General features: G+C 45.1%; 1 protein-coding gene across 1 annotated transcript in view; it reads right to left on the reverse strand.

Moving 5' to 3' along the window:
• DNAI1 (dynein axonemal intermediate chain 1) overlaps positions 1-26,743 on the reverse strand; it is a 265,393-nt gene that overhangs the window by 213,300 nt on the left and 25,350 nt on the right. Inside the window, exons 10-12 of the mRNA XM_029913866.1 lie at positions 20,414-20,498; positions 17,497-17,614; positions 12,717-12,760 (exon numbers count right to left, since the gene is read on the reverse strand). Of these exons, the coding sequence (XP_029769726.1) occupies positions 12,717-12,760; positions 17,497-17,614; positions 20,414-20,498 (247 nt within the window). The remainder of the gene's footprint in view (positions 1-12,716; positions 12,761-17,496; positions 17,615-20,413; positions 20,499-26,743) is intronic.

Here is a 26,743-nt window from a genome sequence, read left to right on the forward strand (position 1 = left end):
GGCAGGGGGTGCGACAGGGGCTGGCTGCAGACAGGGGCTGGCTGTGGCCAGGGGGTGCGACAGGGGCTGGCTGCAGACAGGGGCTGGCTGCAGACAGGGGCTGGGCGGGGGTGCGACAGGGGCTGGCTGTGGGCAGGGGGTGCAACAGGGGCTGGCTGTGAGTAGGGGGGTGCAGGTACTCACACAGGAAGAGCAGCTGGGAGCAGCCCGAGCAGCAGGACGCAGCCCAGGCCCAGAAGAGCAGCCAGGGACCCACCAGGTAGCAGCAGGAGCTCCAGGGCCAGAGGTCCAAGGGGCAGCAGCAGCAACAGGGCCAGGAGGCAGCCCACATGGCTCCCACAGCGGCCGGGAGGAGGAATTACACGCTTCCCGGCCGGAGCCCATCAAAGCTTCCCTTGCAGGGAAGCCAGTTAACAAGCAGTTCTAAAACAGCTTCAAAATTTAACAACCGGTTCCTGCGAACTGGCTCCAGCTCAGCCCGACCTCACACACCTTATCTCTTTAATATCCTGGAACCGACACAGCTACAACAACACACACAAAACGATTTGCTCAGCTCTGCCCATAAGAACCGCATGAATTAACTTGGGGGAGGAAGAGACACATCTTGAAAAGTCCCCTACATTTCTCCTCCTGGAAAGCGCCACCTGGAACCCACCGGTCCTTCCACCTGAGAAGGTCATGACAGAGGTTCCCATCAGCATTCTTCCTAACAAGGTTCTGAAAGCTGCATGAAAGAAATTAATTCATAGACTTTTAAGGCCAGAAGGGACCATTGTGATGATCTAATCTGAGCTTCTGTACAACACAAACCATAGGATTTCCCTGCATTAATTCCTACCCCAGTCGCTGGGGTTAAACTAGAACAGATCTTTTAGAAAAACATTTGATCTTGATTTAAGAAATTCCATTGATGAAGAGTCCATTAGAACCCTTGGTAAGCTGCTGCAATGGTTAACTACCCTCACTGTTAATAATTTGCACCTTGTTATAGTCTGAATTTGCCTAGATTCAATGTCCAGCAACTGGATCTTGTGTTGCCTTTTTCTGTTAGATTGTCAAGTCCTCTATTATCATACAGGGTTACTGGCTTCGTTGAGGGGGGGAAGCTGTAAACGTGATATATCTTGATTTTTGTGAGGCTTTTGACATAGTCTCACATGACATTCTCATAAGCGAACAAGGGAAATGTGATCTAGATGAATGTACTATAACGTGGGTGCCCACTGGTTGAAAGTCCATACTCAAAGGGTAGTTATCAATGGTTTGCTGTCAAACTGGGAGGGCGTATCTAGTGAGGTCCCTCAGGGGCCTATTCTAGGTCCAATACTATTATTTTCATTAATTGTTTGGATAATGGAGTGGAGTGCATGCTTATAAAATTTGTGAACAATGCCCTAGCTGGGAGGGGCTGCAAGCACTTTGGAGGACAGGATTAGAATTCAAAACTACCTTGACAAATTGAAGAATTGGACTGAAATCTACAAGATGAAATTTAATAAAGACAAGTGCAAAGTACTACACTTAGGAAGGAAAAATCAAATGCATAACTACAAAATGGGGAATGGAGGTTCCGGGGGTTATAGTGGATCACAAATTGAAGATGAGTCAACAGTGTGATGCAGTTACACATCGGAGGTAATTATTCCTCTCTACTTGGCAATGGTGAGGCCTCAGCTGGAGTACTGTGTCCAGTTCTGGGTGCCGCACTTTAAGAAAGATGTGGATAAATTGAACAGAGTCCAGAGGAAAGCAACACAAATGATCAAAGAGTTAGAAAAACAGACCTCTGAGGAAAGGTTTAAAAAAAATGGTCATGTTTAGTCTTGAGAAAAGAAGACTGAAGGGGGACCTGATAACACTCTTCAAATATGTTAAGGGCTGTTATAAAAGAGGACAGAGTTGCATTGTTGTATGTATCCTCTGAAGGCAGGGCAAGTAATGGGCTTAATCTGCAAAAAGGGAGAATTAGGTTAGATATTAGGAAAAACTGTCTAAGTCTGAGGGTAGTTAAGCTCCGGAATATGCTTCCAAGGGAGGTTGTGGAATCCCCATCATCTTTAGAACAAGTTAGACAAAACATCTTCATGGATGGTCTAGATATACTTGATCCTGTCTCAGCACAGAGGCTGGACTAGATGACCTCTCAAGGTCCCTTCCAGCCAGGGTGGATAAAAATCAATGATTTCTTTTAAAAAATAAAATAAAAAAAATCAGATTTTTTTTTATTTAAATTGGATTTTTTTGATAAAATGCTTTTTGAGGAAACAAACTATCTAAAGATAGTTTTAATTAAGATACATTATAGCTCAAATATATCTCATCATGGAATAGGGATTATAAAGTCTAATTCTATAGTATGAGACAATATATTCATGTAATGTTTAAGAAAAGTTTTATAAATGAGTTCCAACAGTTCATGGATTAGGGACCCAATCTTATGGGGTTCCAGGGGCTTCTGTATAGATTATTTAGGTTAATCTTTCTATCTACCCAATGGGACTCAGTGCTCAGTCTAGAAGATACCATCAGAGATGCTTAGTTTTGCAGTTCTCAAACTGTGGATTTGTGTCTCCAGAGATAACATGCTTGTTAACAGCAAAAATGTTTTTAAATAAATAAATATATAGAGGTGAGAAATAACAGACCTCAACCCTATTGTCCCTCTGCAAATTTCTGTACACAGAGTCAATCCCTTACCTCTCTCTAAAAGTGCAAAGTTTCAAAAAGTTCAATGAATAGATCGTTGGGGGCGGAATAGATCTGGAAAAGGAGAAGAAGTCTGGAGATAAATGTGAGAAGGGTGGGAAAGGCAGTAGAAACAAAAGGCAAACTGTTTGAGCAGCATATTCCAGAAGTCTTGAGGTCTTTCTGAGTGTAGCCTTCATTGATTTGAGATCTACCATACCTTCCTCTCACTAGAAGGGAAAACCTATAATGGCAGCAGGCCATAAAAGAGACCCAGTTTGGGAATATTTTAATGAAGTTCCTCTATCTGTGGGTAAGACAGGCATGCGTGCAAAATGCAAACAGTGCAACAAAGAAATGCAAGGCCTGATTGCCCGAATGAAACAACATCATGAGAAGTGTTCCTTCTCAGGAGGAAGCTGCGTTGAAGATGATGAAAAGAACATGTCTGAACATGCAGGATCTTCAGGTTGGCAAACTTTTTTATTTCATACTTCTTTATTATGGACTGCCTGTCTTCCTTCTGAACTATTCTTGAATTCTCATGTTTGAGCAAAAAATATAGTTGTCAGTCTATGGTACTATCATTTTAGATGCAGTTGTGATAAAAAATAAATAGCTGAAATAGGCAGATCTTCCTTTTATAATTTCACCTTTAAAGTAGTACTGAGTGGCAGTGAATGCAATGAGTAATACTAAATGAGCAGTATGGTAATAATAATTAAATAACTGCACTGACTTATTTTGTTTAGGAGAATCCACCTTCAACATACAGGATTCTGAAGGCTATCCACCTTCAAGATCACCATCATTTTCTATAGTTTCAGAGTTATCTGTCAATGATAGTGTTTCAGTCACATCATGTATGTCACATCGCCACAGTATATTACCTGTAGCAAAAAGAAAAAAAAAATCTCCATCATCCAGAAACAACCATAGATAAGTTTGTGATAAGAACCAGCAGATTACAAAAAGAGGTAATTGATGAAAAAATTGCCCGGTTTGTTTATGCAACAAACTCTCCTTTCCGTATGATTCAGAACCCACACTTCATTAACATGGTTCAGTCATTAAGACCAGGATACAGGCCACCCAACAAAGCAGATGTCGCAGGCAAATTGCTGGATAAAGTGTACGAAAGAGAAATTGAGCAGTGTGCAAAAGGTCTTGAGGGTGAAATTGTTAAGCTGAGTCTTGCTGGGTGGAGCAATGTCCACAATGATCCTGCTGTATGTGCTTGTGTGACAACAGAAGACGGGAATGTCTTCCTTACAGAAACAACTGATACATCAAGAAATGCGCACACAGTGGAATACTTACAAGAAGTAGCAGTAAAAGCTATAACAAACTGTGAAAAAAAATTCAAATGTCTAGTACTCAGCTTGGTCACAGACAACGCTGCAAATGTTTCCAAGATGAGAAGAAATTATTTAGAAGAGAGTGAAGAGAGTCCCAAGCTAATAACATACAGTTGTAGGGATAGCTCAGTGGTTTGAGCATTGGCCTGCTAAACCCCGGGTTGTAAATTCAAGCCTTAAGGGGGCCACTTAGGGATCTGGAGCAAAAATCAGTACTTGGTCCTGCTAGTGAAGGCAGGGGGCTGGACTCTATGACATTTCGAGGTCCCTTCCAGCTCTATGAGATAGGTATATCTCCATATATTATGATGCATCTCCTACCCAAAGACTTCAGTGTTCCAGAAATAAAGCTAATGTTGTTGAAATTGGAAAATACTTCTGTAACAACCACTTTGCAGCAGCTGCTCTGAAAAAAGTGGGAGGATTCAAGCTAACTCTCCCACAAGACGTCCAATGGAACTCAGTAGTGGACTGTTTCGAGCACTATATAAAGAACTGGCCAAATCTGATGACAGTTTGTGAACAAAATCGTGAAAAAATAGATGGCACTGTCACAGTCAAAGTTCTCAACATTGGGCTTCAGAGAAATGTTGAACACATGCTGAGTACCCTGAAGCCTATTTCTGTAGCCTTGAACAAAATGCAGGGAAATACCTGTTTTATTGCTGACGCTGTTGAAATTTGGAAGGAACTGAGTCAGATCTTAAAAAGAGAAATATGCAATGACAGAGTTAAATTACAAGCATTACAAAAATGAATGGGACAAGCACTATCTCCAGCTCATTTTCTTGCAAATATTCTCAATACTCGGTACCAGGGTCAAACCTTAACTGCTGAAGAAGAGGAGTTGGCTATGACATGGACATCCAGCAATCATCCCTCCGTAATGCCAACTATAATAAACTTCAGAGCTAAGACTGAACCATTCAAGAAATATATGTTTGTTGATGATATTTTAAAGAAAGTCACACCAGTGAACTGGTGGAAGTCACTTAAGCACTTGGATTGGGGGGAGGGATACCTCAGTGGTTTGAGCATTGGCCTGCTAAACTCAGGGTTGTGAGTTCAATCCTTGAGGGGGCCACTTAGGGATCTGGGGCAAAATCAGTACTTGGTCCTGCTACTGAAGGCAGGGGGCTGGACTCGATGACCTTTCAAGGTCCCTTCCAGTTCTAGGAGATGGGATATCTCCATTAATTTATTTATTTATAATTTATTCAGAGACTGTTGAAGTGGTCGTCTCACTTTTAACAGCAGTAGCTTCTTCTGCCAGTGTAGAAAGAATATTTTCTTCCTTTGGACTAATTCATTCCAAATTGAGAAATCGTTTGGAATCTGAAAAAGCAGAAAAGCTTGTTTTTCTTTACCAGATTATGAACAAACGGGATAAGGAAGGTGAAGACGACTGAGTTAGCTGCAGAAGCCAATATTTTAAGTTTCTCGTGCTGACCTGGCTGACGTAGTCAATTTAATTTTTGTTTTTTTAAAAACAATATTTCATTTAACTATTTTAGTTAAAAACATACCTGATTTTATAAAACTTGAATGTTTAACTAAATTCAAAAATTCATATGCTTGTTTTGTTAAAATATTATATGTTTGCTGTTGAAGAAAAAAATCCAGAATACATAATGTTGTTGTTTTAGTTAAATAAAACAATTTAAACATCTGTCTGGTGATGTTCTCCTCCTAATATAGCCTGGCAAGAAAATCCTCCAAATATTAATGATTAACCTGCTGAATTGGAGATAGTTCACCTCTCAATGACTTCATAAATATCTGCTTCAATTACCTTTGGTAAATGAAATAACCAAACAATCATTCATTTTCTGATATAGTTGTAAAACTAATCTGAAAAGTTTTCAAAATAAATCACTTTAAAAATGTATAGTGTCTACCTTCTAAAAATGAAACCTACATCTATCTCTGAGTTGTGAAGAATATGTATTAAGGTTATAACAACCAACAAGAATGCACTTTTATGTAGAAATCCATGATTAAATCGAGTCCTCCTGACTAGTGATTTAAATCAAATCCACCCTGCTTCCAGCCCTACATTTCTATTATGCTATTAAATTTGTTTCCCATGTGAGTACTTAGATACTATGATCAAGTCACCGATTAACCTTCTCTTCAATAAACGGAATAGATTAAGCTCTGTGAGTCTCACACTATAAGAGATGTTTTCTAATCCTTTATTCATTCTTGTGGCTCTTCTCTGAACCCTCTCCAATTTTCAATATTCTTCTTGAAGTGTGGGCACCAGAACTGGACACAGTATTCCAGCAGCAGTCGCACCAGTGCCAAATAGAGGTAATATAATCTCTCTACTCCTACTCAACATTCCTGTTTATACATCCAAGTATCACAATAGCCCTTTTTGCCACAGGATCGCTCTGGGAGCTCATGTTCACTTGCTTGTCCCTTCTGACCGCTAAATCCTTTTTCAGAATCACTTCTTCCCAGGTCAGGGTTCCCCCACCTATAAGCATAGCCTACACACTTTGTTCCTAGATGTATACATTTAACTTCCCCATATCCAAATACACGTTGTTTGCTCATGGCTAGCTTACCAAGCGATCCCTATCGCTCTGTATCGGTGATCTTTCGTCCGTATCAGTGATCTGCCTTCAAAGGCCAGAGCTGATGGAAAGCTCCAGGGCAACATAATGAATGAAGCACACTTCTGTGTCTACTCACCCTGCTCCTGCACAGACACCTAGAGCCTTTCCTGTTAGGGGAGCATTATCTAAAACAACACACGACCAGTGAAGTCTCTCAGGCCTGGGCTACACAGATTTTGTACCAACTGAACTATTTTGCTTACGGGGGCGATTTATTTATTTATTTATTACCAACACAGGTAAATTGGTACAACCCCTAGCATGGACGCAATTATACAAGTAAATGGGGCCGTATGGGATTATAACTTATTGTCATGAATATATGGAAATACGCTATACAAGCCCTCTATGCTGGTATAACTGCATCCACATCAGGGGGTTGCACTGCTTTAAATATACTGGTTTCAAATCCATATAGTTAAAGCATTTCAAAACCTGTGTGCAGACAATCCCTTTGGTAAGTCTGTTCTCCCTGCCCACCCGTGGGATGGGGGAGGGTATGGCCCTGTAATACAGAAAAACCGTAAGAGAGAAGGCTTTTGACAGAATAACACCGTTGTTCCCTGCTTGCATCTCCTGCTGGCAGGCTTACACGGAAAATCATGCTGTCCCAGCTACCCCTGCCTCCAAAGTGTGAATCCAGGAGATGCTAAGCTCGGGGGGGTGTCAGTGGTGTTCCGTCAGCGAGGTGGAACGCAAACCCAGCTCAGAAAACACTCTCGCAGGATCCTGCGTGGCAATGGTGACAGTCTAGCCAGAATCCCAAGGAGCTCACACAACCAAAACAAAAGCCCTGTCTTTCTCCTGGGAATAAAAATGAATTCTAGCCAAAAGGCAATGTCCTGAATTGCAAATCATGACAACAATACTGGAGACACATCTATTAAAGCTAACAAGGAGCCCTTGTTCAGAGGAGATGGCCGCAGGCCAGCAAACCACATATATTAGCAACTCAGAAACATTGTACTTGTCCAGATAGATCACCAGTGACAACTCCAGAAACAAGATTCAGGGATGGGAGAGCCTGGGACCTTTTCTGTTGGGGATTCCCCATCCCCCCAGAAGTGAAACTGGCCCATAGCAAATGGGACCTTTCACTTTTGAACAAAGATCATGCTTTAGGTAGTACGTTAATAGCTTTGCAACACCGCTAAAGTCAGCGAGATAGAGGAAAGCTGGTCTTGGGATTAAGGCCCTGGTACTAAAACTCAGAAGATCTGGGTTCAGGTCCTGGCTCTGCCACAGATGCCCTGTGTGACCTTAGGCAAATCTCTTACTCGCTCTGTGCCCTTGGCTTCCCCATCTGCTGTAAAATGGGGGTGATAATAGTTGCTTTGTCTGCCTTGCCTGTTCAGATTGCAAGCACTTTGGGGCAGGGACTGTCTGTCACTGTGTGTGTGTACAGCACGCAGCAGAATGGGGCCTTGAAGTGCTACCATGACTCAAATAAAAATAGCATGGATGTAAGTGAAGATGGGGTTCGGCCCAGTGTGCCAAGTGGAGCAATCATCTAAAATAGTCTAAGAGGGTAGATTATCATTCTTCTCCAATTTGTATGCCTCTCCAACCTACCAGTGCCGCAGGCCTACTCCATGGGGCAGCTATAGCCCCACCTCATCCCCACCCTCTCTGGGGCTGGGGGCATAGGCGCTGATTCTGTGGGTGCTCCAGAGCACCCACAGAAAAAAATGGTGGGTGCTGAGCACCCACCAGCAGCCCCCCTATCAGTGCCTCCCCCTCCCCCCAGCACCTCCCGCCTGCCATGATGAGCTGTTCCGGGGCACGCAGGAGGCACTGGAGGGGAGGAGCGAGGGCAGGGCACGTGCAGGTGAGGGGGCAGAATGGGGCAGGAAGAGGCGGGGCAAAGGCAGAGCAGGGTGGGAAAAGGCAGGGTGGGGGTGGGGCCTGGGGTGAAGGGGTGGAGTGGGGGCAGGGCCTGGGGTGGAGCTGGGGGCAGTACCCCCCCAGCACATTAGAAAGTCGGTGCCTATGGCTGGGGGTGTACCTTGGTAGCTGTCCGTCCCTGCACTCCTCTGAGCACAGGGACTATGATCATGACAGGCTTTTGTGCTGGTAGTGCAAGGTGAGCAGTCTCTTTATCCACTCCTACCCACCAGTGGTGCAAGTAGAAATCATTTCTTGCCGGTACTGCTCCCCATGTGACCCTCCATGTGACTCCTCCCCACCCTGCCCCCAGACCGGGGGCCCCACCCTCTCCCCGTCCCCTCTGACACTCCCCTTTGTATATACAAACATCAACATGCTTAACTACTCATGGTCCCCCCCAGTTATTTAGTATTCAGTCTGTTTATATGGAATATGGGAGTTGGGTGAGGAGCCATTTCAGCATATGTATGACTTATTAAAAGACAAATTTTAAGTAGAACTGTATCCTAAACTGCTTTATGGTATTGTACCCAAACCCTGCATTTCAATGGGGGATTCAACTTCATTTATAGGAACAGACTCCTGAAACTCTTACTAGTCCACAAAAGTGGTCCACAGTCATGCAAATAGTCTTATTGTCTTCAATGGGATTGATCAAATGATTAAGGGTTTACAGGATTAGGTTCCAAGTTTGTAAATTGTTCTGGGCGAAACTGACAATGCCTGAGCTCTCAGATCAGAAGGAGCTTCATTCAAATAAAGGTGGGCAAATGTGTGATAAGTCTTAGCTCCATTGCTAAGATGAGGAACATATTTTCAGCAAAGTTCTTGGCAGATTCCTGAGGCAGCCGGTTTAAGGCCGTCAGTGTCTGGCATTTTAATCTTCACTTATAGTTCTCTCACCCACAAAGCTGGAAAATGAGGCATTTGTTTTCTTTGTTTTGATGCTTCAGTTCCAGTTAACAAAATGCGTGTTAGACTAGTTTGGCTACAAAGCAGAATTCTGTGTACACTGGGGATAACGCCTGATTCCCGTCAGGCTGCAGAACTGGGCTGACATCAGTATCCAAACATCCTCTGGTCAGTGCAAGCAGAGGCATTCCTCTAATGATTTGGACTTGATGTGATGCAGTATGGATGTCATGGATAATTCAGACCAATGGGGAGAAACAGAATCAAAAACACTGTTTAAACACCTTCCGTCCCCCCACCCCTCCCCTCTTGAGGACTCCTGACTAACCAAAGCCTTTGTTTAAGTTTGTTAGCATCTGTATTGTGCTGTTAAAGCCATTTAAAGAATGAATGCCCTCCCTAGCCATGTTCTGCTCCTTTAAGGAGCAGAGTGCAGCCCCATTCCGGAGGATGGTGCGGGGGATAGCCCCAAGTCTTTCCGGTAACCCGTACCTACTAAAAATTTCTTGCCGGTACTGAGTACTGGAGGGTACCGCCCTACTTGCACTCCTGCTGCCCACCCACCTTTTGCAAAGGCCGGTCCCCATCTGATCTTTAACAAGTGAGCTGGTACTTTCTGAATTAAAGAGATCTTGTCAGGTCTATTTGGGCTTCTGTGCAAACCAACAGCAAGAAGACCATTTCCATGGCTTTTAATAGACAGAGCTTATTTTTAAAGGAAAAATATTCTCCTGCAGCATTGGCACCGCCCTGCTAGCACAGGAGAAACAGAACGTGAAATTTACTAGCAGCAGAGAAATTGACTGGTCTGTTTTCATTGTCAGGGCTGAGGGAAGTACACGATTAAAACTAAGAGCAGAAGTAGCATAAAGTAAATCAGACTGTCAAATTCTGTCAGTTGTATTAATCCAATGTAGTATTAATAAGATACGGGAGCCTTACATTTAATATATGATTCTTAACCGATTTGTATCCCTCCAACTGAAACAAACCCTGTTTCATCAGCAAAGAAAGTTCACAATGGATTCTAACTTCATCAGCCTGAATTACACTGTCACATTACAGATACAGCTTAAATTTACAAGGACTTATTTAGCAAACGAAGTGGCAGGCAGTCACAGACGTGGTATTTGCAGCTAGGTCACTACACCTGTGAATTCTGTTTCGTTTTCCAAAAGCTGCAATTACTGTCCCTGCCACCTGTCATTTCCAGAGAGTGTTTACCTTCAGCAGCAGCTGCTGCTTTTAGTTTAATTTTTTGTTTGTTTGTTTGTTTCCAAATCTGAATGGAGAGCTGGTAATGCCCTACTCTACAGTCAGCTTTTTAAATTTAAAAACAAACAAATACATAAAAATAGTGAGAAAGGAGAGAAAAAATATCCAGGTAGAGAGGAGATGGGAGGGGTCCTTTGGCAGCTCCAGCAGGATACAAACTGAGCCAGATCATCTCCCCCACCGTGTCAGTGTGAAGGGTCCCATGATGCAAACTTCCCTCTTCCTGCAGTGAGGGGATGGGCTTTGTTCTCCTTATCCCAGCCCCTCTGCAGGGTCAGAGATCAGTGGATAGGGAAGGAGCAGACCAAGGGCAGGAGGGATGCCAGGAGTGGGGCTAGAGGGACACTCTTGTGTCGTCTGGCACACCCTCCCCCCAGCTCTGTGGAAAAACAAAAACAACTAGTTTGGGGCGGCACTGGATCTTCTGACTTCCCCTCCTGCTGAGGGCACCACTCTTCTCTTAAGAGAAGAGCCTGTGCAGGAGCTGTGGCAGCATGGCTATATTGAAGCCATGCTGCAAGGGAAACAAGCAGACCCACAGAGGACTTCAGAGCCAGCACTTGCGGGGTTCTGGGATACACGGCTGACTATTCTGCATTAGAGGAGCTTCCCAGGGTGATCTCCCAGAATCAGGTGTCACATGAGTCACAGATTCTCACAGATCCATGCCTCACAGAATGATCCCAGAAAAACTAGTGTGGGGCTCCTGCTCAACCCAGGAACTTCTTCCGGCCAGTATTGCTGTAGAAAGAGCTGATCCTGGCCTGTGAGAATTCCATGTGGAACAAAAGAGCTGTTTGCTATAGTAAGGATTCATGTTCAAGCTGGAGGAGTGGGTGGGTGGCGAGGTGGAAGAGGATACACCTCTACCTCGATATAACGCTGTCCTCGGGAGCCAAAAAATCTTACTGCGTTATAGGTGAAACTGCGTTATATCGAACTTGCTTTGATCCGCCGGAGTGCGCAGCCCCGTCCCCCCCGGAGCGCTGCTTTACCGCGTTATATCCGAATTCGTGTGATATCGGGGTAGAGGTGTATTTATACAGAGACTCTTCAGCAGCGTCATCACCCAGCCCAGACAGGGCAGTCAGTTATTTTTTGGCAAGGTCCAAATTTCTTGGGCAAGGTCTAGTCAAGGTCCAGGTTCCAGAGAAAATAATAATAATAATAATATCAATAATAATAATAATAATAAGTAAATAAAAAGATGTTGGGATCCGTTCAAAAGCATCTGGCGGTCCGGATTTGGCCCCCTGTCTGCCTATTTACTAGCTGAGAGAGGCAGAGTACAAGTCAATAGCATTTCAAAATACAGCAGAGAGGGGTTGTTTCTTTTTCAGTGACAAAGAGTTAACATGAAGGAGGAAAACCTAATCATCATGCAAGGCTGCTGATACAGATAGTGAGGTTATTCAAAGATAACAGCATGGCACTCTCAGGGAACTGTTTAGAGGGCAACACTTGTTGACAATTGCTTTCTTTTAAGCTGCTACCCTATTGTAGATAACAACTGCACGCAGCCATTTCAATTAAAACAGACTTCTATTTGGAGTCTGACATTCTCCTAGGGTGTTTGCAACACAAAAGTTGCAGACTGGTGCATGAGTGTGCTAGTGTATGAAAACCAATTAGTGAAACTGACTAAAGAGTCTGCTAAAACAAAAGGGAACCTGACCAGCCAACTTTTATTGTACAAATTGAATGAAATGCAAACAATAAAAGAGTTGCAAAATGGCATGAATTTGTTTGATTTTTTAAAAAAAATTTAGATTTGCATGATCTAAAGTGATGCTAGTAACACAGGGATGAGAAAATTTGGGCCAGCATTCCAGATTTCTAACCATCATGATGGTGTGTGCAATCGTGGTAAACACATCTATAGTTGTGCAATATTTTAAAATTATATCTTATTATTTAACCTGGAAATGTCCCTTTTAGATCGCTGAATTATATTGTTTAATTTGTAACTTACAAGAGCCATGTCCCACTGCAAACAGATCCTTGTACTTCGGATTCCTGTAACAAAAAAATAAATATAACAGAGTATTAATTATCTAACTCAACAGATGTGCATGGGCTTCACAGAATAAAGCCAGATTACCTGCCCAAAGAGCCAACAGTCTACAGCTTGATCCTGCAAACACTTACACATGTGACTAAAGCTTTGCAGGTGCCTAATTTTTCACAGGATCAAGACCTATGCATGGACTCAGACAACAGGGGATGATGGCAACACATGGAGTGGATAAGGAAGGGCTACATCAAAGATGACAACAATAAGATTTCAGTCTCCAGGGCTCCCCGCCTTGTACATTTCACAATCACTGAAAATATGCTTTTAAAAAACCCCTATATCTTAGAGGAAGAGAGAAGAAGTCTCAGTTTCCACCATTGTGGATACAGGAGCAAAGCAACTGCCAAACCATATCAGAACAAGGGGCCACCCACTCACTTATCTTGTCTGGCATTGGCCAGTGAGGGGTGATTCAGAGGAAGGCACATAAGTTCCATAACATAAGATCATTCAGACAGATTTTGTCTTTGCCGCTTCCCTATTTGGGCTCAGCGACTTTTATAGCCTTCTTCCAAAATTCATGATTGTATGCCAGGCTGTCATGCAAATTGGTCTCTGCGCGGTCCGCTGATATCTAGTCCATGTACTGAGTCTTTGGCCTCCCCCTTGCTCGTCTTCCATCCACAATCGTTGCAAGGGCCATCCTTCCAAAATTGCTCTCATATCTCTGCTGAACGTGCCCCTGGCCACGTAGCCTAGCCTCCATCAACTTGTCTCCAGTTAGGGCAACCCGCATTACGCTCCACACAATCTCATTTTGTTTCCTGTCACAGAGCATCCAACCATTTGACCGTCTCAACATCTTCATTTCCATGGTGGAGAGCATACTGATTTCTTTTCTCGTGGCTGGCCAAGTCTCTGTTCTGTACATTAGGGTGGGTCAAATTACAGTTTGATACATTCTCCCTTTTATCTTTATTGGCACCTTTTTAATCACAGAAAACTGGGATCAGCTCCCACCATTTGCACCAGGCAGCTTTGGTATGGTGTCAGGCATCACTCAGAAGGGCACCATTGTCACCAACCACTCAGCCTAGGTATTTACATTTTTTCACCATTCTAAGCTCTCTGCCTGTAATATCCTTTATAGTGGGTCCTGCTCATTCAGTTATCAAAGCCTCAGTCTTACCAACATTCACTCTTGAGTCCCAGGTGCACAAAACTGTCTTGCCACTGTTCAGAGTTGGCTTGCAGGGTCTCATAATCTTCTGCACATATCACTCTGCAACCACTGAGCAGCATATTCCAAGGCAGCTCCCTTCGTATATTCTCACTAATCACATCCAAGACAGCCGCAAACAAAAAGGGGCTCAACGCTGACCCCGGGTGGAAGGCAATGTTCACTAGAAATCCTCTGCTGTAGCCCCATTTGGTTTTAATGACAGTAGACATTCCATCATATATACCTGGATAAGGATAAGACAGACCTATCCTTCCAGCACACCTTTCCGTCACAAACTCCACCAAACAAATTATCTTAGTACATGATCATACGCCTTCTTCCAGTCCACAAAGATCATTCACTTCCACAAGGAACTTCCTGTCCCAGCTGGTGATCAGTTTATTCCCTGAAGCATGAGGACTGACCTGCCAATACTATACTTTTTGATACAGAAAGCTTTCATAACTAATCCTTCTTTGCAATTTACTAAGCTATTTGCCTCAATGATGGTGATGTGGAAGTGAATTCCACAGGTTAATTTTATGTTCAGTTAAATTATATTTTCTTATCCTTTTAGTATTAGTTGCCTTTTAATGCTTCTTTCTTTATCTCTCCATTTTTACTTATAATAATGACGGTAAGTGATAATTTGCACTCTTTAGGAATAAAACCCAGGATCCAGACTTCCCTGCTCTAACCATTAGATCCACTGTCACTACAAAAGATTTGAAAAACACAAATCCATACCTGGGACATACAAGTCTATTGTTCTCTCTTACTTAGTATTTATTGGAGATGTATAGCAGTAATTATTACAGCACAAAATACCCATGAAAACTGTTCCCCCCCCCCATTTTGGTTCCCATTTTAGCTTTATTCTGTAATTCTCACACAACTGTCTCCCCAGTATTTTTCTAAAATATACTTACTGCAGTGGCATGCATGGGATTAAACTAGAAACCGTCGTTTTTCCGGCCTTGGGCCCTGATTCAGCAAGGTACTTAGGCATGTGCCCAACTTTATGGAAACAGCGTCCCATTGACTTTAGGTATCTTGCTGAATCAGGGCCTTAGATTGTGAGCTCCTCATGGGTGTTACCATAAACAATCAATAATAGATAATAAATAAATAAATAAATAAATAATAATAATTCTGCAATTTCTTTAACAATTCTCTCTGCCCAAGATAGAAAAGACCTAATGGGACAACCTTTCCCATATGGAAGCCCAAGATCCTGCTGTAAAAGAGTATATACCTGCAAGTGTGTACATGTAACATGGGTAGCGGGGAACCCTGAGCCCGCCAGCCCTGTTCCAAGGCCCAACGCCCTGCAGAAACAGGCATGTAGGGACATGTCTCTGAGGGAGCTGGGAATTGTAGTGGATGGGGTGGGATGGGGTGCGGAGAGGCGGGTCAGCTGGCAATCACATGACCAGCCACAGATTTATCAGACAAGCCTTTAACTAATCTTAAGCAGTGAGGACTGAAGGAGAGCAGGGGAGAGTTGATTCTCCAGAGCTTCCAGGCAGAGGGAGCGGCAGGGAGGAGGAGAAGTCTCAGCTGAGAGGGCTGCAAAGGTCTGTGAAGCCTTAGCGGGTGCTATATTGAAGGTAAAGCCTGGTCAAGGATTTCAAAGACTTTTGAGCACAGAGGGAGGCTCTGTGGAGGCTGACACCTGTTATCAATTAAAAAGCTGAATTAGGCCTGGGGAGGAGAAGCTGAGTATTATTGTATGTTAATAAATGAGACCCTACTTTTGGGCTGTATAAGTAGGGGCATTGCCAGCAGATCGAGGGACGTGATCATTCCCCTTTATGCGACATTGGTGAGGCCTCATCTGGAGTACTGTGTCCAGTTTTGGGCCCCGCACTACAAGAAGGATGTGGAAATATTGGAAAGAGTCCAGCGGAGGGCAACAAAAATGATTAGGGGTCTGGAGCACATGACTTATGAGGAGAGGCTGAGGGAACTGGGATTGTTTAGTCTCCAGAAGAGAAGAATGAGGGGGGATTTGATAGCTGCTTTCAACTACCTGAAGGGGGGTTCCAAAGAGGATGGAGCTCGGCTGTTCTCAGTGGTGGCAGATGACAGAACAAGGAGCAATGGTGTCAAGTTGCAGTGGGGGAGGTCTAGGTTGGATATTAGGAAACACTATTTCACTAGGAGGGTGGTGAAGCACTGGAATGCTTTACCTAGGGAGGTGGTGGAATCTCCTTCCTTGGAGGTTTTTAAGGCCCGGCTTGACAAAGCCCTGGCTGGGATGATTTAGTTGGGAATTGGTCCTGCTTTGAGCAGGGGGTTGGACTAGATGACCTCCTGAGGTCCCTTCCAACCCTGATATTCTATGATTCTATGACCCCAGAAAGGGAAAGTTAATCTGAAAGTATCAGAGGTGATGTTTTGGATTGACAAGGAAGAAGGTAAACTGAGATAGCAATGCTAGGTTGGGTCAGGCCCTCTGCGATGTACAACTACACCCATTACAACCATACAGATAGCTACTTAGGGCTCCGATTCAGGAAAGCATCTCTACTCAGGACCGCGCTTAAAACACATGCTTAATGTACAATATGTGATTAGAAGTGCTGTGCTGGAACAGAGACAGAGGGTTGGTCTCCCCTGCGACTAGGCACCCGCGGCTGGCTCGTGCCCGCTGACTCAGGCTTGGGGGAGAAGGGAGGGGGAGAGCTCAGGCTAAGGGACTGTTTAACTGCAGTGGAGATGTTCAGGCTCAGGCTGCAGCCTGAGCTCTGGGACCCTCCCACCTCGCAGGGTCCTAGAGTCTGGGCTCCAGCCCGAGCCTGACCATCTACACCGCGATTGAACAGCTCCCTAGCCTGAGTCTCCAGAACCCGAGTTATCTGCACGGGCCAACTGTGGGTTTTTAACTGCAGTCTCACTTATCCTTTTGCACATGCAATTACCTAATTGGAACATGCGATTGCATCGGCACTTTATCCTGCTCTTTTTTTTCCTGTGCACAGACCAAAGCCTCTGCTTTCCAAAAATATACTCATTAACTCATATAGTTCTTTTCCTACCTCCCCCTAGGCCAGTGCAGGACTGACCCCTCCTGTATGTTCTCCAGAGATCTGTCCAATCTGGTTTTACGATTCTCAAGGGAAGGGACTCTTATTTGTTCCATTTATTTAACCTCTTTGCCCTGGTGCGCCACACGAAGTCAGCAGTGTGCTCGTGTTCCACTGAAGGGCAATGGAATCCGAGCATGTGCCTGGCACATTCAGTACCACAGCAGGTGCCAGCTGCCCAGAAGCACCTGCATGTTTATCCACCACCAACGAATGATCGTTGAATTGAATTATTCCAAACAAACAGTGTTCCCAGTGAAAGCATTCCAAATGTTTTTATACAAAATGTTGGGCTTCTTGCCATGATAACGGAGCTACACTTCCAAGTTACGACAATTCACAGGGACGCTGGCTTACAGGAGTGCGTCATTTCATTCCATTCTTGCCCAAGGATTTAGGAGATAAAATCTGCAACAAATACACTCACCAGCAGATGGCAGTAACTGCAAGCCTCTTGGCTTTGTCATACTGAAACTTCCACAGTGGAAGGAGAGTCCCCTCCTGGTCTCTGTATTCATCGGCGGGATCCTCAAAATATTTAAAATCTAAAAGGAGAGGAAACGAAGATCAGTGCATTCAAAAGGGGTCTGCCTGTAACCAGTGCCTGCGGGTGGAGCATAAGATCATTCCTCTCCCCTAGCTAAAGGGTAGGCGCCACACAGACCTTCAGAGCTTGTTTTCTCATGCCTGAGATTTATTATTTGTACCCCAGTAGTGCCTAGAGTCCCTAAGTGAGGTCAGGGCCCCACCGTACTAGATGCTGTACGCACACATAGCAGGAGATGGTCCCTGCCCCAGAGAGCTTACAGTCTAATCAGACAAGACAGATAAAGGGTAGGGTTGCCAGACATCCGGTTTTCAACCGGAACGCCCGGTCGAAAACGGATCCTGGCGACTCCGGTCAGCACTGCTGACCGGGGCGCTAAAAGTGCAGTCGGCGGCATAGTGGGGCTAAGGCAGGTTCCCTGCCTGCCCTGGCTCTACGTGGCTCCCGGAAGCAGGCGGCACGTCCAGCTTCTAAGTGCAACAGCGGCCATGGGGGTTCCGCGTGCTGCCCCCGCCCCGAGCGCCAGCTCCACAGGTCCCATTGGCCACAGGAAGTCCAGAGAAGAGCAACAAAAATGATTAAAGGTCTAGAAAACATGACCTATGAGGGAAGATTGAAAAAAATGGGTTTGTTTAGTCTGGAGAAGAGAAGACTGAGAGGGGACATGAGAACAGTTTTCAAGTAAATAGAAGGTTGTTACAAGGAGGAGGGAGAAAAATTGTTCTTCTGAACCTCTGAGGATAGGACAAGAAGCAATGGGCTTAAATTGCAGCAAGGGCGGTTTAGGTTGGACATTAGGAGAAACTTCCTAACTGTCAGGGTGGTTAAGCACTGGAATACATTGCCTAGGGAGGTTGTGGAATCTCCATCATTGGGGATTTTTAAGAGCAGGTTGGACAAACACCTGTCAGGGATGGTCTAGATAATGCTTAATCCTGCCCTGAGTGCAGGGGACTGGACTAGATGACCTCTATGGTTCTAGGATTCTCATCTCCCACTGAACACACAGGACTGGGCCCGTACATAACAAGCATCTTTGGGCTGTGATCTTGTCTTCCTGCATCTTGTGAAGCACCGGGCATGCCCACTGGAATAGTGTCAACCTGGGACTCGGGAGACCTGGGTTCTACTCCTGGCTCTACCACTGGCTGACCTTGGGCAAGTCATTTTGCCTCAGTTTCCCCATCTGTAAAATGGGGATAATTATACTGACCTCCTTTGTAAAAGCACTTAGAGATCTGCTGATGACAAGTGCTGTATAAAAGCTAGGTATCATTATTCTATGCAGGTCACTTTGGAGGTAGGTAGACAGCAACAGTAAATGGTGGAGTTCTCTCCCAATACCTACATGCACAGAGCTCCCCACGCCACAGGGACATGTAGGAGAGCCTACAGTGGTCAGCAAGGCAATGGGCCGGATCCTCAGCTGTGCCTCCAAAGAAGTCAATGAAGCTCTGTTGAGTTACACCAGCTGAGAATCTGGCCAACTATATTGATATCACCCTCCTGTTAGCAGATCTCCTCTTTGAATCAAGACAAAATTTAACTCCACCAGAAAATGCCTCCCCAGATTCCCTGTTGTAATCTTTCTAGGGTTATGAAGTTGTAACACCTGCATACTGCAATGTTTTACTTGCGGTACGAATACATAATAATCCTTGGCACTTCTGAGGTGCTTTCGCACTGAGGATCTCAGGGCCTTTTACAAACTCTCACTAATTAGTTTGTCCTCACGGTATCCCTGGGAGGCAGAGAAATATGACTAGCCTCACTTTCCTGATGGTGGAATTGAGGCTCTGGACTGGTAAGCGATTTGCCCAGCGTCACCTAGTTATTCACTGGCAGAGCTAGAAATAGAACCCAGGAGTCCTGACTCACATCTCCCTGCCCTAACCATTAGACATTAGAATAAAATGCTGTAGCCCTCACTTGGGGTCTCTGCCAGGGAGGGGGAGCTTTAAATTGACCTCAGGGCTCCAAAGGAGAGGCTACACGGGGTATATATAGAATCAGTAAATCCTCCATGTGTCCTGGCCATAAACCTTCCCAGGCCAGCGCTACGCTGGGGACTGTGTGGGCTGGCTGTGCCCACCCCCGTGGAAGCAATACTGTGGGTGTCTTATACTGCCCCCATACTCCCCGAGGCAGATTTTCCATTGCTGGGAAGGCTGTGTCCTGGCTTCTGTCAGCTGAAGGGGCTGAATCTAGCTTGTGGATTTTAAATATGGAGCAAGCAAAATGTTATTGGCAACCTTTGGGCCACTTAAAGTGGTCACTTAGGGCAAAGGGCAGCCTATCAGAGGTGGCCTTTTGTGACATGGCTTCACGTAACATTCCATGAATGATTGCACTTTGTCATGGTGACCTTGGAAAGGATCAACATTGTACAGCCAGCCGGTAGAGCAAACGGGAATTCTTCTGTTACATTTTTCACCAATCTTCTTCCTCTCCATGTACGGGTGATGATTCCCTGGGAGTCACTTTGCCAGGTGAGGCCACAGAGTTGCTAACGGTGAGTAGCCTCTGACTTCTCTGGGGAAGTGATCAGCGACATGGTACTGATCCAGGGCTTGATGCACAGAATGGTCAATTGTAACGGATTATGGCTGGGCTTTCCAATGGAGTCAGAGAGTTAGGCACCCAAATACCACTGAATAGAACTGTCCTAGGCCGCTTTGAAAACCCACAACCTGCATTCTCAAAGGAGCTTTCAGCACCCTTGTCACGATGGTGTGCCGGTCTCTTCCGCACAACCGATATCTGAGTGTGAATGAAAGTCCCGCGGTGCGGGCCGTACCTTGTGCAAGGTCATCAAAGGTATTCTGATTGACCATCCGCTCCACTATTTTAGCTGCCTTGGTCACCTTGGTTACATCATCACTCTGCCAAAAAGGAAAACAATGAGGAGCAATTTTACAACCAACATGTTGAAAGAAAGGGAAATTTCTTCCTGTGCCGTGGTTTCCTGAAAATGAGCGTAGAGCCCCCCTCTCCTGTTGGATCTCTGGTCTAAGGGGCTTCGGGGTCTCATGTGGACAAGCAAATATCACAGGGTTTAAAAGCCTTTCAATAAATCTCAGGGAACTCGACTTTAAGTTGTATGCAGATCAACAGTATCATACAGCACATAGCTAACGGAGTCAGTCACACTGTGGGGGAGATTTTCAAAGGCACAAAAGGCAGCTTTGTGTCCAATTGCCTATGAAAGTCAATGAGAACTAGGCTCCTCACTGGCTTAGCACTGTGGAAAATTCCATCCTGCAGGTGGCACTAGAACAGGGGGGCCAGAGGGCCATGCCCCCACCCTCACTTTTAAAAGTGGGAGGCTATTCCCTCCCACTTTTTACCGTCATAAGGGCGAGCGATGGGGAAGGGGGTAGGGTCTTGGGGGGAAGAGGCGGCACAGGAGCTGGGTCTTGGGGAAAAGGGGTTGGGTGACTGGGAGCCTGTCAGAGCCACATTCTCTCCTCCCTTTTTTGAGCATATCCCCTTTACTTATCTCTTTATGATACATTAAAAAGGAACCCTTAAAATGGGATTTTCCTGCTTGTACCTTAGCGATACCAACTGTGCTCTGCCCTAGGTTTTGCTGGAGGACTACTTGGAAATTTCCCAGTATGTATATTGGTATTCTCACAATTTATTAGAGGTGGTGGCAAGGCAGGGTGGTGGTGATGGATTTCTAACAAAGACTGCCTTTCTCCAAATCATGCATTAGCCATTGAAATTAAATGGGTGTTAACAAAACTGTAAAAGGTCTGAATAAAAATCACTTCCCCACAATTGCACCAATTTCCTTTTCTCGCCTCCTGCAATGTCTTTTTTTCACTAGCTCTCCAGTCATCATAGTGCCTGTCGACACGAGAGACATTTCTTAACAATTCCCCACCTTTGCTAACTCTTGTTCAGCTCCTGCAGCATTACCAATGTGGGGAACCCAAGTTTAGACCTGCCATTGGCTGCAATCGGCATCTTGCACTGAACAAGTCTAATGGACACGGGGGTTAAAATGCTGGCAAGTTGAAGATATGATTGAAAGATGAGAGCAATTAAACAAATTCATATGCCACCAGCGTATGAATCATAGAATCATAGAATATCAGGGTTGGAAGGGACCTCAGGAGGTCATCTAGTCCAACCCCCTGCTCAAAGCAGGACCAATCCCCAACTAAATCATCCCAGCCAGGGCTTTGTCAAGCCTGACCTTAAAAACCTCTAAGGAAGGAGATTCCACCACCTCCCTAGGGAACCCATTCCAGTGCTTCACCACCCTCCTAGTGAAAACGTTTTTCCTAATATCCAACCTAAACCTCCCCCACTGCAACTTGAAGAACATAAGATAGGCCATATTGGATCTTCATTGGTCCGCCAACTCCGTTAAGCTGCCTTCAGCAGCGGTCAGTGTTCACGGCTTCAGAAGAATTCAATTCTTCTCCCTGTAATGCCCCTTACCACGCAAGTACTGCTGTCCCAGGATAAGGAGCAATGTCTCTGCTGATCCCCACAGAGATCAGCAGGAATATGGCCCGTGTTCCTCTCACTCTCACTCCTAGGCTTCTCAACTTCATGTCTGAGATTGCACCTTGAAGTGAAGATCAGCAGAGGATAGTATCAGAGCTACAAGACAGGCCCAAAAAAGAAACCAACAGAACTCCACTGGCCATCACCTACAGCCCTCAGCTTAAACCTCTCCAACGCATCATCAGTGATCTACAACCCATCCTGGACAATGATCCCTCACTTTCACAGACCTTGGGAAGCAGGCCAATCCTCGCCCACAGACAACCTGCCAACCTTAAGCATATTCTTACCAGCAACCACGCACCGCACCATAACAACTCTAACTCAGGAACCAACCCATGCAACAAACCTCGATGCCAACTCTGCCCACATATCTACACCAGCAGCACCATCACAGGACCTAACCAGATCAGCTACAACATCACCGGCTCATTCACCTGCACGTCCACCAATGTTATATATGCCATCATGTGCCAGCAATGCCCCTCTGCTATGTACATTGGCCAAACTGGACAGTCACTACGCAAGAGGATAAATGGACACAAGTCAGATATCAGGAATGGCAATATACAAAAACCTGTAGGAGAACACTTTAACCTCCCTGGCCACACAATAGCAGATGTTAAGGTAGCCATCTTACAGCAAAAAAACTTCAGGACCAGACTCCAAAGAGAAACTGCTGAGCTCCAGTTCATTTGCAAATTTGACACCATCAGCTCAGGATTAAACAAAGACTGTGAATGGCTAGCCAATTACAGAAGCAGTTTCTCCTCCCTTGGTGTTCACACCTCTACTGCTAACAGAGCACCTCACCCTCCCTGATTGAACTAACCTCGTTATCTCCATACTGATTTATACCTGCCTCTGGAGATTTCTATTACTTGCATCTGAAGAAGTGAGGTTCTTACCCACGAAAGCTTATGCTCCCAATACTTCTGTTAGTCTTAAAGGTGCCACAGGACCCCCTGTTGCTTTTAGCAGAGGATACTTACTCTATTGTACCAAAACAGCACCCAGGAGAGTTACACTCTCAAAGATGAATGCTAGACGGTGCCTGAAAGATGATCATCTGTTTTAATTTGGTGAGTATGAAATAGGCTGACTTTTAAAAAAATCTTTGTTTACAGGAACTGAGCGTGAGCCAATTAAATTCTGTCCAGAAGAAGTAGAAAAGTCATATGTCAGTTTTCTTATTAGCCAGTTAGGCTGTAACTTTTCAGTAACGCAACCATGAATAAGCCCCTGTATGGCACTAATATAAATCAAAGTAAGCTGTTTTCTAATTGGGTTACTTTCTCTTTCAGGTTTGATTAATTCTGTATCTTATTAAAATTAATCTTCAATGGACTTGATAGGCCACATTTTTTTAAAGGTCCATGTGAAATTGATTTTTCCTCTGTAAGCCACTCCTGGCCAGGCTCTGACTCTAAACACAATCTCACCAGCTAACTAAATATTTTGTTTGTTTTTTTGAAGTGTACTATTTTACAGAACAACAATAAGGTGAATGGAATCATACGCTATGACTGGATAATGGACTAGTGCTTTGAAAATAAATGGCTCGACCTGTCATTGATATTCTTTTTTGATAAATGCTTCGTGTTTACATTTCAGCAGCAAGCCAGTCACAATGTATAACTCTGCAACTTCTGCTGATGTGTAATAAACTATCCAGAACACATAAATCCCCCTGATGCCAATCCTGTAACTGCTGCACCACCACCAAATAACATATTATAGCTACAAGTCTTCCCTGCTTTCGAAGGAACTTTGAACACATAAGCTAGCTCCACAATAGGGTTTAAGACAGCCAAGGCCCTCATGCCAGCCCTGTTCCCTGCAAACACACCATCCCAAACAAGCAAAGTGCTAAAGACAGTCACAAAGGGTAAATCATTTCAGATGACGGATTGTCCATGAACTGTTCGTTTTCACTCTCAGCTGTTTGTGTGGTGTCCTTGGTCACCTAATGAACATGAGACAATTACTGCCACTGGGCTGGATAATGAATTCATTTTAAACAGCAGAACTGAGAATAGTGAGTGATTAACAAACCACGCACTTTCTGGGTTGAATGTTCAGCTGAACCATTAGCTAACATTCAGGATTTGCAAACATTTTCACAAATACCCAGCGGTCATCCAGGTGCTTCCAGATTACAGCTATGGCCCCATTAATTACAGTGAACTGAAATCAGCACTTATGTACACAAATATTCCCAAATCCTTTTTGTTGTTGTTTTTCTTTCAGAGTTTGACCAGCTCTGCTTCTGAGGAGGCTGAAAAAAACCTATTCAGGATGCATTTAGGCAATGGTACAATACTATACTTTACACCCCAAGGTCCAGATTCTGATACCCTCGATACTTTAACTTCAGTGGGCTCGCTCATGGAGTATGATACTGCTCACCAGGAGTAAACATAAAAGATTCTAGTCATGAATTATTTCACTTGATCATTTCAGTTTGCACAGCACCAGAGTTGGCAATCAGGAAATTCTCTATGCTTTATTTTACACCCAAGAATATGACTCTTTGACCCCCCCGTGGCTCTGAATTCTGCAGGCTGACTGTTCTGCAGGAAGCAGCATTTCTTTTCACTTGCTCAGAACATACTGCCCTTTTAGTTTTCCGGGAGTCACCTCTGGAAAGGGCTAATAGTGAAAAGGAAAAAGCCAAGGGGATCATCAATGTGTCAATTTAAAACTGCCCACTGTAGTCAATGAAGCATGCAGCAGTTTGGTATAATGTAGCTTCATTTCTATTTCAGTTTAATGATCTGCTTTTGGCAGTCCCATAGTTCCAAGCAAATAATGATATTGTTGACTTGAGGCCTGATTCTGCCCCACTTACTCATGCAAGTAGTCCTTACTCAAACTAAAAATCCCACATCTGAAGAAGTGGGTTTTTTACCCACGAAAGCTTATGCCCAAATAAATCTGTTAGTCTTTAAGGTGCCACCGGATTTCTTGTTGTTTTTGTGGATACAGACTAACACAGCTACCCCCCGGTACTAAAAATCCCATGGATTTCTATGGGACAGCTCACGTACATAAGCATTGCAGAACCAGCCCCTTACACAGTACACCATATGAGATAGGTACATGTCTAAACCAACAGCCCAATCCTGCTAGCTTTCTGCATGAGGAACTCCTGTTGTCATCAGTCTTTGATCCTGCAGGATTGGTGTGTATGTGTTTATTTGCAGCGCCATCAACAGTGGTGATGCTATATCAGTAATAAATAATAATAACAACGATACCTTCGAAATATCAAACATGTCCAATCTAGTTTACTGGAGGACTGCTTGGTGGTCTCAAAGGATGTTCACTGACAGGTCTCACACCTTAACTCAAAACACAGAGGTGTAACATCTTTAACAAAGGCCTTGCCTACCCTCAGAAGTTGCACCAGTTTAAGTTAAATCAGTATCTAAACCTATTTAGTTAACCTGATGCAAAACCCTGTGTAGATGGTCTTATTTGGCTCTGAGTGTCTTACTTTGAATTAGCTTAATTCGGGGGAAGAGGGAGGAGAGAAGGAAGCTAAACCAAAGTTACTTTTAAACCAAAATAAGAACGTCTATACAGGGGTTTGCTCCAGTTTAACCATATGAGTTTTAAAATACACCTTTAGTTAAACTGGTGCACATTTGTGTACAGCAGTGGTCACCAACCCATAGATCACGACTGACTGGTCAGTCCTGGAGTCTCTGCCAGTCAATCGTGATCTCTGCCCACAAGAAGTCTGGCGGCGCAGCAGGGCTAAGGCAGGCTCCCTGCCTGCCCCAGCCCCACGCTGGTCCCAGAAGCAGCCAGCACTCCCCCGTGGCCCCTGAGGGGGGGAGGGGCAGGGGTCTCTGCACACTGCTCCTGCCTGCAAGCACTGCCACCGCAGCTCCCATTGGCTGGGAATGGGGAGCTGCGGCCAATCGGAGCTGCAGGGGCGGTGCTTGCAGGAAGGAACAGCGCATAGAGCCAACCGCCTCATGGAGCCACAGGGGCGTACTGGCCGCTTCCGGGAGCGGTGTGGGACCGGGGCACGCAGGGAGCCTGCCTTAGCCCTGCTGCACCACCGATCGGGAGGTAAGTGCCGCCCAGTGGAAGCCCGCAACCCAACCCTCAGCCCTGAGCCCCCTCCTGGAGCCAGCACCCCATACCCCCTCCTGTACCCCGAACCCCCTCCCACACCTTGAACCCCCTGCCCCATCCCTGACCCCCCTTCCAGAGCCAAAACCTCATACCCCCTCCTGCACCCCAACACTCTGCCCCAGCCCAGAGCCCCCTCCTGTACCCAAACTCCCTCACAGAGCCCACACCCCTCACCCACTCCTGCACCCCAACCCCCTACCCCAGGCTCAGCCTGGAGCCCCCTCCCACACTCTGAACCCCACAGCCCCAGCCCAGAGCCTGCACCCCCTCCTGAACCCCAACCCCAAATCCCTGCCCCAGCCTGGTGAAAGTGAGTGAGGGTGGAGGAGAGTGAGCAACGAAGGGAGGGGGAATGGAAGGAGCAGGGCAGGTTAGCTCCTGGGTTGCACTTAAATTCAAAAAGTGATCTTGTGCGTAAAAAGGTTGGAGACCACTGCTGTACAGACTTCCTCTCTCC

The sequence above is a fragment of the Terrapene carolina genome, unplaced genomic scaffold, assembly GCF_002925995.2.
Source record: "Terrapene carolina triunguis isolate 2854851 unplaced genomic scaffold, T_m_triunguis-2.0 Scaffold998, whole genome shotgun sequence".
NCBI classification, from domain to species: domain Eukaryota; kingdom Metazoa; phylum Chordata; order Testudines; family Emydidae; genus Terrapene; species Terrapene triunguis.